Below are 12,161 nucleotides of genomic sequence, written 5' to 3'. Positions count from 1 at the left end.
TTCACCATCTGCTCCATTTTCACCATGGCGCCTCCACAAGGCTTTGTTCTGCCTAACAATTGGCTCTGCTCACATGAGAGGGGTGGTTTCGAGAGACATCAAGACAACAGCAGAGCACAGAGGAGCCAATGGCTGGTTTTATAATGGCCAGCCTCTGGGCCAGCCCACCTCTGTACTTTCTGTGGCCACTTTTTCTAAACAGTCTTGACTTCATAAAATCATAGATTCTCAGTTAGAGGGTAATCTTAAGAGGTTGGATGATCCCACCCCCTGCCCAGTGCAGAGCTCTTAACTCCAGGATAGTAGAGGCGTCCCTCGAGGGGCATATCTGAGAAAGAAGGGCTGAGAATTATAGCCGGCAGGCCTGGTTCAAAATCCGAGCTCTGCTGATTACAAGCTGTATGACCTTGGCTGAGTTTCTTACTTTCTTTGAACTTCAAAGAGATTGTAAGAGTACAAGTGTCCATTGCTACCCAATTGTATTTGGTCCCCAAATTCAGAAATCAGGAGTTTGCTCAGCAAGGGATGTGGTGTGACCTGAATCTGTTTGGTTCCATGGTGTAGGGTAGCAGGTGGTAAGAGGTCTGATAGCAGAAAATCCTGTTTGAGATTCAGAGGACTCTCATGAGGGCCCCGTGAGGATGCCTGCGAAGACCTCTGCCAACTGTAAGTGGAACGCCCTTGTCATAGTTCATTTTATGGGTAGTTTGCTGACCACCACTTCCCAGTTACTTACCATCCTTACTCCAGTCCCAGCGGAATGGTGGTAGCTGGAGCTCCACATGGCAAATCCACTCCCTCTGCCTTGCAACGACTTGAAATAAAGCCCCTCTTGCACTGGCTCTGCTGCCCCCTCCCCTCCCCAGCCCTTCCTGGCCCTACCTCCCTGAGCACACCCTATCAACCACCTGGTATGGAGTCCATGCAATTACATGGTCATCTTCATTGATTCCCTCTGGACACATTAAGCCAATTTTTGATTAATGGGTCAAGATCCCATCCTTTGCTTTAGATAGGGTAGAGGGGAGGACAAAGATTGATTTGCAAGTTCCCATCTGGACAAGAACTGAGCCATTCCCGTCTGCTGGCCTTAGTGCAGCACTGCACATTTTAAAAAGGGTCACCAGCATGATTACCAGAGTCTTTGCAGCCCATTGAGACAGTCAGCTCTGCCCCTGAGTTTGCCTTCTTGGTGTAAAAACAACCAAGGAAGCTTTTAAAATATTTATTCTACAACTGGGAATTTATTTAGTCTTATCAGGTTATACCTAGAAAAGGTATTTAACTGCAAAAAGGAAAAAACAACCACAACACAGGGTGGGAAACAAAACCATCTAGCCCCCTAGCGCAACCATCTCCCTGTGCTTCAGGAGAACACATCTGCCTGCAGGGAGCCTGGAGTAGTGGAGACAAATCCCAACCAAGACTCTGCCCCAGGTCTCTAGTGCCAGTTTTGTAAAAGGCAGAGGTGCCACAGCTCAGGGGAAGGGAAGAAACATTTATTTGACCTTTACACACTTGTTTCCATTTAATCCTCACAACAGGGCTAGAGAGTCTGTAAGCAGCATCCCCATCTACAGATACAGAAATTGAGACTCAGTGGTTAAATAACAGGTGCACAACTTGTGAGTGGCAAGCTGGGATTTGGAGCCAGGTTTGGGTGACAAACCCATTCTTTGTCCAGGACTCAGGGCCATCTCTAGGATACCTATGGTAAAGAATTCCTGAAAGAGCCATCTCATCCCATCCCTTTCTTGCTCCAAACCTTCAGTGACCCTACATACTCTCTTCATCTTTGGAAAATGAGTCAGATGAAGGTCAGAGATGCTGAGTCTGATCAGCACCATTACTTCCTCCTCCCCACTCCTCTACTCCCCCCGCCCAGAATTAAGCCTTGTGGTGGCAGCCTTTTTTCCAGCTGTGGTCCTTGCTGCTCTGTCTGTGCTGATGAGCGACATCTGGGTGGACTCTCAGTGTGGCCCCGGGCTGGCAGACCAATGGGCAGCCTTACAGGTAGGGCTCACAGGTGTGGTGTGGATGGGCACTCTGAGACCAGGATGCCCCTGCTTTCTAGGACTAGCTTCTTTGCCAGGGTCTGCTGAACACCAGGAGGTATACCAGGGCTGTCCTTGTGTAGTGGCTGCAGGAAGGGCTAAGACAAAGTGGGACTTGTTGGGGCCCCAGAGAGACAACTCTCAGGAGATGCAGTTGGGAGCTCAGAGCTGGGGACCTACAGAGGTCAATGACTCCAGCCTCCTGGACCAGTTAGAAACAGTCATGGTTATATCAAGCCAGACCCAGTTCAGACATCTGCAGACAAAGTTGGAATCTCTATGGTTGAAGTCACACCCCTGAGGGATACTGTTGTAGAAAGGAAAGAGCTTTACTGAAAGTCTGTTATCCTCAGTTAAGGTCTTGACATTGCCACAAACTCCCTAGGTGACCTTTCTGAGCCTTACTTCCACCTCTGGAAAATGGAGGATGTGAGTGACCCCTGTCTATCTGCCTGGCTGACGGGGCTGTGGTGAGAATATGATGTGCTACCTTGTATGTAAAGTCCTCTTAGAAAACCATAAAGAGAGGTTACAGTTTGGGAGGACAAAAAAGTACTAAGGCAGTTAAAATTGGAAAGAATTTGTGTGTCATGTAAATGCGGTTGTCAGAATTTAATTGCGTGTGAGTTATTTTTAAAACTCTCCATTTGGGATGGAGATCTCCTATATGTGCCAGCCCCATGCCCAAGTGCTCCGGCTCTCCACTCTATTCAACTGAGTAGGCACTCATCAAATGTATATGGAAGGATGGGGGGGAGGATAGAGAGGAGGGGGAAAGGAGAGAGGGAGGGAGGGAAAGACAGAGAGGAAATAGGAAGAAGCAGACAGGATCTCTGCCCTCAAAGAGCCCCAGTCTGAAGAGGCAGCTACAAAACAGTTGGCAGCTCATCTGATAGGGCTGCTGTGATGGGGCGAGGGGATGGGAACAGAGAGGGGCTGTGGGCACACAGGAGAAGGAGTACTCAGCCTCTGAAGGTAGAGGTCTGGGTGACTGAGGAAGTCACCCTGGAAACTGAATCTTTAGTTGCTAAGGAGGGCGTTACTGGGCAGATGAGGAGGAGTGGAGTTGGGAAGCAGCACTGACATGCCTGAGAGGAGGCTAAAGTGGCCTAGGGTTATATCAATGGAGGTATAGATTCCAGGACAGAGGAGGTATGTCCTGCTTGGAGACTGTAACTGCGACATCATTTTCAGTTCTGGGGTCACACTTTCCAAGGAACAGGAGCCAACTGAGATGTATAATGAGGAGAGCAGCCAGGATGGTGAGGGTCCTGAGCTGTTGTGGGACGTGTGATGCCCAGAGAAGCCGAAATAAGGACACGATTGCTGTCCCTTCAAGTATCTGAAAGGTTGTCCTGGGGCAGGCAGCAGGACATTCTGTGGAAGGGTGACCCCAGAGCACCGAACCCAGATCAGGGCATGGACGGGAGGGAGGTGGAGCTGACAGAAATCCAGGCTTCTTCTCAGGGTCTAAACACTGGACCGCAGATGGTGGGCTTCCTCACTGTGGTGTGTGCCCCACCCAGGGAAGTGCAGGCAGTGGCTGGGGCCAGCCGGCAGGGAGACAGTAACACAAGTTCAGGAGACCTGATGACCCTCAGGTCTATCCTTCCAGCCCTGGGCGCCTTACGGAAACGACAGGCCAGTCAAGAAACAAGCACCACTCGGAGGGTTGGAGTACTCAGATGTATTACCCGGTGGGCTCAGAGGGGCTTCTGCTCCGAAGCTCTGAGCACCTCCAAGACGTGCGCATGAAGTTTTATAGGGTAAAGTACAAGCTTGGGGTATTAGGCCAATAGGCATGGAACAGCTTTAGCAGCATCATTATCACAAAAGTAGAGGCAGGGAGGCAGCAAACCAACATTCCAAAGCCAGATATGTATCTTTGAAAACCCAGCTGGCTAGCAAAAATCATGAACAGCAAACCAACACTAATTAACCTAGATTTACAAGTTAGTCCAGCAGAACTCAGGTCGGTGTTCCGATACTTAGATTTGTGAGTTATCTTGTTAGCCCAGCCCAGCCTCTCCTTCACATTCCTAGACTTGTGAGTTATCTTGTTAGACCAGCCGGGCTTTTCCTTCACATGAGGAGTTGTACCTTCAGGGACCAGAGACAGGGGCTTCTCCAGCAAAGTGACATCTTTGCTCTGAAGCGACTTTCAGGCCTTTCTGGTTGAAGAGACACAGGCAGATGAGGGCTTGGGGCCACAGCTAGGGGTGGTCCTGGTGCACTGGTAGCTTTACAGTGTCCATGGTGGGGCTCCGCAAGTCAGGGCCCTGGACTCATACATGCCTGTGCCCCCAGCACGGGGCCTCACCCAGAGCATGGGCTCTGCACACTTTGTCCAATGAGTGGATAAAAGAAGAAAAACATCAACTAGAATAAAGAGAAGAGGTGATACACCAGCCATCCATTACTCTCAAGAATACCTGCCAGGTACTACGAGCCAGACACTAGAGACTCACGTTGCAAAGACGAACAAAGCACAGCGCATGAGCTAGGGGAGAGGCAGATAATTACCAGATACCGTGATAATTGCTAAAATAGAGGCTACCATGGAGTCCTGCTGGAGAGAGAGTGGGAGTGAGTGTTCTTGTTTTGAGAATGCCTTTTCTCCTGCAATTCTTCATAAGGATAACAAGCCTTTTAAAGACGGTTTCCTTGGCACTCCCCCTCAGACTCTTCTGTGTCTGGGGCTTTGTTTGTGTCTGGGAAACGTGGGCGCCTGTCCAGGGCCCTTGGAGGCAGACAGCAGGAAACAAAGCCGGGAAATGGCCCGCGCCCTGCCCCCTTTTCTCCTGTAGTCCCTGAGGTGCAGTGGCCTCAGCCTCTCCTGCCTATCTTTGCTTCTGCCCACCCAGTGAGATTTTCTGTCTTTACTCCTGGACCTGCTATTTCTTAGCTGTGTGGCTACGGGAGAGTTGCTTGCCCACTCTGGGCCTCGTTTCCCATCTGGAGAGTAAGACATTGGACCAGGTCACTAAGTCCCTCTGTGGAACTAACATTCACTAAATATCACATGTTCCAGGGGTCAATGCCATAAGCATTCACATAAACTGATCCTCTCTGGGAGGTAGGCACTGTAATCCCCATTTTATAGATTAAGGAAATGAAGCTTGAAGACTGGTTGTCCATGATGACATCCCATGGCTAGGAAGGAGTTGAGTCAGCATTCAAACCCAGCTCTTCTGGCCTTGAGCCCAGCCCTTGTACTTTTGCCTCCAGCAGACTGCTCTTTACCATGTAAAAAATGATCTAGGTTAAAATACCTAACACCGAGCCTGGCACATAGTTATTGCTCAGGAAATATGAGTTTCTTGCTTCCTCAGGGCTTTTCAAAGCTATGGAAGCAGGGAGTTCAAGAATGGGTCCACAGATCCCTGATTTTCTGAACAGGGCCATATGCCAGGAGTACTGCCTCAGCTCTGGGCTGCTTTGATGGTGCATTAGGAGACAGTCTGGGAAGAAAAAACAAACAAACAAAAAAAGGTGGAGTATGCGATTAGAACTGTGTGCAAGAGCAGGACTCAGCAGGAGGGAAGAAAGCCCTTTCTCCAGATAGTCTGGGGCAGGGCACCATCATCCTGCTTCAGACTCTGATAAAGCTTGGATCCAAGGTCAGTGTGTGTGTACCCCAGAGGCCTTGCCTGTCCCCATGGAAACAGGACAAAGGGCAGAAAATGAAGTTCCTACGACTTAGGATGTCTCATGTAACCTTGGAGGAGAAAATCTTGCAAATAGGACAGAATCTGGCACAGAAACAGCTCTCATTTATTCATTCATTTGACAAGTAGTCAGGGCTTTCCCTGGGTAGGTACGGTCTTAGGTACAGCGGATAGAATGATTTACAAAATTGGCATGTTCCTGCCCTTTGAACACTTCAGCCTAGTGAGGAACACATTAATGGGAAAGAATGCAAGTAATGAGCTGTGATGAGGGGCAGGAGAGAAAGTGTCGGGGACTAGGAGAGCCTGGAGCAGGGGCCTGGTCACATCTGGTCGCCAGGGAAAGTGAGCTGGGAGATGGAGGATGAGTAGGCATTAATCAAGGGAGCAGGGCATACTGAGGAGCAGAACAAAGTCCTGGGAGGCTGGACCACAGAGAGCTAGGAAGGCGGTGGGAGCAAGCCAGTCAGCGAAGTGGGGCCTTTTTATTCTGGGTTCAAGGAGAAGCCTTGAAGAGTTGTCAACAGGAAAGGGATTTGGTTTTTTGAAAGATCATTCTGATTTCTGCATGCAGAATGGATTGGAGGAGGAGCAGGGGATACTGCTTAGGGGCTGTGACAGTGGCCCACAGAGACAATGGCGTAGCTGGTGGTGGAAGGGAGGGAAGGACAGAAGTGGGAATATTCAGGAGATACATGTTAGGAGCCAGAAAAGATGGTTCTTCATAGACTGGATGAAGGTTTTGAGGGACCAGAAATCATCGAGGATGACTTGGGTTTCTGGCTGGGGCCATGGGATAAATGATAAACCAGGTTTCAGCAACAGTAAGTTGTAAATCTTTCTGTTTGACCTTCCTTGTCCCCAGTACTGCGCTGGGCATTGGGGCTGCAGACCAAGCAGATGGCCCCTGCCTTCAGGGAGCTCACGGTCTAATGGGGGGGAAACTGACATGCGGCTGGGGTATCTATGAATGTGGCAAGAGACTGTAAAATGGTGCTGCAAGGGAGATACAGACAGAACTAGTTTGGAAAGATACATCCAGGAAGACCTTGTGAGGAGGTGGGGATCCAAACCGAGCCATCAGGGACAGACAGGGCCAAGTGGGAGAAAGAGGGCAATCTGAGCAGCAGAAACAAAGAAGCAAAACATTGGGAGTGTGCAAAGCAGTGTGGAGGGGCCAGAGGACAGTGCGGGAGGGTGAGGCTGCAGGGATCTCCACCACATCCCCCGCCTCCCCCCAGGGCTGCCAGGAGATTCCAGTGAGCTAAAGCAAAGACTGTGTGAGCATCTGGTAAACCGCTACACAGTTATGGTTATGGACTTAACTCATGTGAGGCACCGAAGCACTCTACAAATGTCGTGAATTATGACAATCTTAGACCCTTGCCTAAGAGGATCATCTGATCCTCTGTCATAATAGTCCCTGACATTTGTATTGTTATCTCCATTTTACAGATGAGGAAACTGAGGTCTGTGTGGTTGAGTAATTTCCCAAGATCTGGCAGGCAATAAGCAGCACAGAAGCCAAGGTAAACCCAGCAGGTCATTCTAGTTTCTGAGAAGGGTAACCAGGCTAGGAAGTGGAAGGAGCCTGTCTCAGGTGCTGTCTTGAGAAGATCCCCAGCTGCTCAAGACTCCAGACTCAGCTGCCCAGGTTGAGCAGGGACAGCTGGCCTGTGGGCTGAGTAGGGCTCAATCCAGCCCATCCCCACTCACCAGCCTTGCTCTGGCTTCCGCCCTGGGGGTGCAGCTCTGTCTTATTCACACAGAGGCCACTGTGAGCAGTGGGGCATTCTACAGATGGCTAGCCTGGCAGGGCACCATGGAACCAAGTGATAGCCAGTCTGTGTGAATGAGTTTTATGTTGCCCTTGAGGGTAGTTTTGTTCACAGGAAAACCACCCAAGGCTGCTTTGGTTTGAAAAACAAATGATTAATTTATAAAAGTAACAAATTTTTTAAATTTAATAAAATTTAATAAACTCTTTTAAGGAGGATTTTATAACTTAGTTCATTTCCCCTAAATAATTTAAATTAAATTGCAAGTTATTTAAAATAAACTCAGCTTAAAAATATGTTAACTATTGGGTTGTAATAAAAGTTCCATCATTATTTACAAAATTTATAGAATTGTCTTATATTTTTCAACTTAAAACCACAATTCTAAATTATTCTATTACATATTTTATATAGCAATCACAAGCCTAATGTGTTAGATATAATATGCCAAATTATTTTAAACATTACAAATACTTTCAGACTAAATCTACACAGATTTTTCCTGAACTTTAATACCAAAAAAGGTACCGTTGTAGATTTAATTTGATTTATCATTTCTAATCTTAATTCTAAACCTTTCCATGATTAAAGAACACTTATTAAGGAAACAAGTTTACTAACCGAAGTAATATAAGGGTTTATATCCAGCAAATTCAGGATTACGTCTCAGCTGGCTGAGTGCTCATTAAGCAGAACTATGGTGCATGGCATGTGAGCCAATGCTGCAGACGTCCAGGGAAATGTACTTTGCACCCAGTGCTGCGGGTCTGGCCCTCTTTTGACTCTCCATGCCAGCAGGGGACACTGAGTCCATGTCCTGCCAGTAGAATAGGTTTTGCAACCCAAGCCCCTGAGATCAACTTAAGCTCTGGTCCCATCTTTTGTCTCCTGTCTCAGTTTCATCACCCCTTCAGATGGCTCCACCCAGATTGTCCACTACCTGATAGGCTTCAGCTAATCAATTTCCTGCTGGATTCTATTCTAAATTAAGTTTTTATTTTTTCTCTCTGGCCAACTATCAAATATTAGAAGTATTTTAATGCCATCCTTGGATTCTGCATGCTTCTTGTGGTCCTGCCTGGCTCCCTCCACAAACACAAATGTCCTACTGACGGCAGCCAGCTGTGTTATGTGGCCAGGGCAACTGTGCTCTGTGTCGTGCTGAACCAGGGGGCCGCTCTGGCCCTTCTGTGTCCACTGTGATGCTCAGAGACATTCAGAGGACAGACAGCCTGCCTGCGGCACTGTGGACTCTGCTCAGAGATGTCAGTTCCCAGGTAGCTCAAGAAGATAAGTACAGTAAAAAGCTTCTGGATCGGGATGAAATGTCAGAATACAAATAGTCCAAATGTGTGTAACTTTACTTCTATGTAAATAGAAAAATAATTGTAATATTACATAGTAATATGCTCTATGTACATAATTTCTAATAAGCATAAATTTCTGAGTAAATATCATTATACCAAATGAAATAAATGACAAACTTGAGACCCAGAGAGACAAAACCATAGCAAACTAAAAAAGTGGTACAAGTAGAAGTTTATTTGGATCAGCTTTAATAAGCAAGTAGACTTAGTGCTAAAAGCCAATAGGAACTGTTAAAATGCTGAAGTGGTTTAAGTGTAAAGACTTGATTGGCAACAACGTGTAAAAGAGTAATACCAGTTCCACCATGCTGAACACCTGCCATGTGCCAGGAGCCCGAGGAGGAGGAGCACAGGCCTCAGGGGTGGAAAGACCCAGACTCCACAGTCCATGCATGTCCCCTCACTTTCCACATCACTCGTCCACTCTGGACCTCAGTTTCTTCATCTGACAAGTAAGGGTAATAAATCCTCCCTTCGTGTTTCACAGGGTTGCTGGGTTGCTGATATAAGCAACCCAGCGAGAAGGAAGTGATTTGGAAAATGGAATGTCTGTAGGTGTGCAAGGGCTTGTGACCCTGGCTGAGCCCGGCCTGCAAGGCAGGAGTGTGCACTCGAATCTAGATTGTCAGGGTGTCTGAGTGTGGCAATGTTTGCCCTTGTGTCAGTGATGTCATCTGCTCTCCACAGTGTGTGTGGGCTGAGGGGTGGTGTGAATGTCCACAGGGAGGCAAGTGTAGCAGCCTGTGAGGATTTTGGTGAGAGGCCTGGACTCTTGCTGCAGGGAATCAGCCCGAGGGCCTTGGAGTAAGGGAGGGCAGGGGCCCAGGGAGAGTAGAGGGAGCCAGAGTGGGGATAGAGTGAGGGGAGCAGGGCCTCTTCACTGCCTGAATGGGGAGTCCCAGCCAGTCACCTACCAAAGCTGGTGCAGGCAACAGTGGAGTGCACTGTCTAAAGAGAATTTAAAAGCAATAGTAAAACCAATTAAAAGCTGGTCTGCTTTTTTTATTATCACCCTGGCCAGCTGTTCTGAACAATGTCAGTGATAAAATACTTTTCTCCTTGCGGGGGAAGAGGGACATTCCTGCTGCCCTTTTCCTTCATGCATGCCTTGGACCCCTTGCCCCTCCCCATTCAGCACTTAATAAGGTGGTCGGGGAAGGGAAGGAGCCTTGGAAGGTCCTGAGAACAAAAGCACTGACTAGATAGCTCAGACGCGCCCCCAGGATGGACCCAGCTATTCTGGAGGGAGCAAGAGCAGCCTAGGTGGAGCGTGGGGTGGACAGGCTGCTGGGATGCCCACTAGAGGACTCTGAGTCCCGCTACAGTACTGCCACTGTCACCCGGGGGCTGCCCTCCGCGCCACGTGCAGGTTATAATCAATTGGCAAGCACACTGAATGACTGATTCTGGAGCCCACCCTGTACCCCACGCCATGTTCTGTACTAAGAACATGCAGATCAGATTTTCCTCCTGACTGTCCAGCAAGAGCTGCCTGCCCAGGCTTCACTAGTCCAAGACTTATCAGGCAATCTGTGCTCTGCCCTGTCCCTGGCCCAAGTGCTGGCCCTCGCAGTGACCACCTCTCTCTCCTCTGCAGGAGCCAGGTCGAACCCACCAGTGATTCACATAAGAATCGAGGTCCTGTAGCCAAAGAGCCAGACAAGGATCAAGGTCCCATGGGCTCGGGGCCTCTGAAAGATCAAGGTCCTGTGATCCAAGAGCCTTCAAAGGGTCAAGGCCCCACTGTCCCAGAGCCTCTGAAGGATCAAGCTCCTGTGGTCCCAGGGCCTCAGAAGGATCAAGGTCCCATGGTCCCTGCACCAGTTAAGGATCAAGGTCACGTGGTCCCTGAGCCTTTAAAGAAGGAAGGTTCTGTGATCTCAGCACCAGTCAAGGGCCAAGATTCCTTGGTCCCAGTGTCTCTAAAGAATCAAAGTCCTATGGTTCCAGCAAAAGTTAAAGATCAAGTTTCCGTGGTACCAGAGCTTCTGAAGGATCAAGGCCCTGTGGCTCCAGCACCTGTCAAGGATCAAGGCCCCGTGGCTCCAGCACCTGTCAAGGATCAAGGCCCTGTGGCCCCTGAGCCTGTGGATCAAGGTCCCATGGTCCCAGCACCTGTCAAGGATCAAAGTCCTGTGGTCCCAGAGCATCTGAAGGATCAAAGTGCCATGGGCATAGCACCTGTAAAGAATGAAGGTCCTGTGCTCTCTGAGCCTGTAAAGAGTCAAGGTTTAGTGATCCCAGAGCCAGTCAAGGATCAAGGTGGAGGGATCCCAGAGCTTCTGAAGGATCATGAGTCTGTGGTTGCAGCACCTGTAAAGAATCAAGGTCCTGTGGTCCCAGCACCTGTCAAGGATCAAGGCCCCATGGTCCCAGAGCCTCCCAAGCATCAAGATCCTGTGGTCCCTGAGCCTGTGAAGAATCAGGTTCCTATAATCCCAGTGCCTCTGAAAGATCAAGATCCTCTGGTGCCACTACCAGCAAAGGACCAAGGTCCTGTGGTCCCTGAACCTCTGAAGACTCAAGGTCCCAGGGGCCCCCAGCTGCCCACTGTCTCACCTCCACCCCCAGTCATGATCCCAACGGTCCCCCATGCAGAATATATTGAGAGTTCCCCTTGACACTCACCCCTTGACACACCAAAGAAGGAGCTGCCAATGAAAGTGCTCCCTCTCAGGGGCAGCAAAGACACACATTTAATCTGCATGAAACACGTATTGTATAGTCTTGCTGGAATCTAATAAAACTGGTCCCTCTGGCTCAGCAGTGTCTCTGGCTCCATTTGAGTACATGCATGTGTGTGTGTGTGAGTGTGTGTATGTGTACATGCACGTGTGTGTGTGCCATGCGCATTGGAGAATGGGCTTGCAGGACTCTGCATTCATCTATCTGGCCCATCTGAGAAATCCCCAGCTCCTGTGAGTTGTCAGCATGAGATGGGAGTGGGTGGGGGGTGCTGAGAGACGGAGGACAAGAGCCCATCGGGAGGGTGTGCGGCAGGACACACCTGTGTTTCTCCTTTACTCTCACACCCCTACCACATTTCACTTCTGACACCAGATATGGGGCAGGGGGTTCCCGCACAAAAAGCAATTAATTATCTGACACCAGCTGGGTGTCTTACAGTTAACAATTCTGACACTATCTACCTGGAGAGAATGAGCTCTCACAGGTTAAGGGCTCAGTCCCACAGACTACTCTCGCTCCCCAAACTTCAGGTGCCAGCTGGAAGTCTCAGTTTGTCACTTGTACTTATGACTGACTGGCTGTAAATTAGGATTCCCATAACCCCGT

The 12,161-nt window shown here is 49.0% G+C and overlaps 1 protein-coding gene across 2 annotated transcripts in view; it reads left to right on the top strand.

Moving 5' to 3' along the window:
- Positions 1-11,630, top strand: part of MAP6 (microtubule associated protein 6) — a 65,656-nt gene extending 54,026 nt beyond the window's left edge. For both annotated transcript variants that reach the window (XM_031460372.2, XM_010989744.3), the window contains one exon: positions 10,465-11,630. In XM_031460372.2, the coding sequence (XP_031316232.1) occupies positions 10,465-11,488 (1,024 nt within the window). In that variant the 3' untranslated portion in view covers positions 11,489-11,630. The remainder of the gene's footprint in view (positions 1-10,464) is intronic.
- Positions 11,631-12,161: the final 531 nt, after the last annotated feature.

Source organism: Camelus dromedarius, chromosome 12 (genome assembly GCF_036321535.1).
Source record: "Camelus dromedarius isolate mCamDro1 chromosome 12, mCamDro1.pat, whole genome shotgun sequence".
In the NCBI taxonomy this organism is placed as follows: Eukaryota; Metazoa; Chordata; class Mammalia; order Artiodactyla; family Camelidae; genus Camelus; species Camelus dromedarius.
This window is presented reverse-complemented; position numbering and strand designations above follow the sequence as displayed.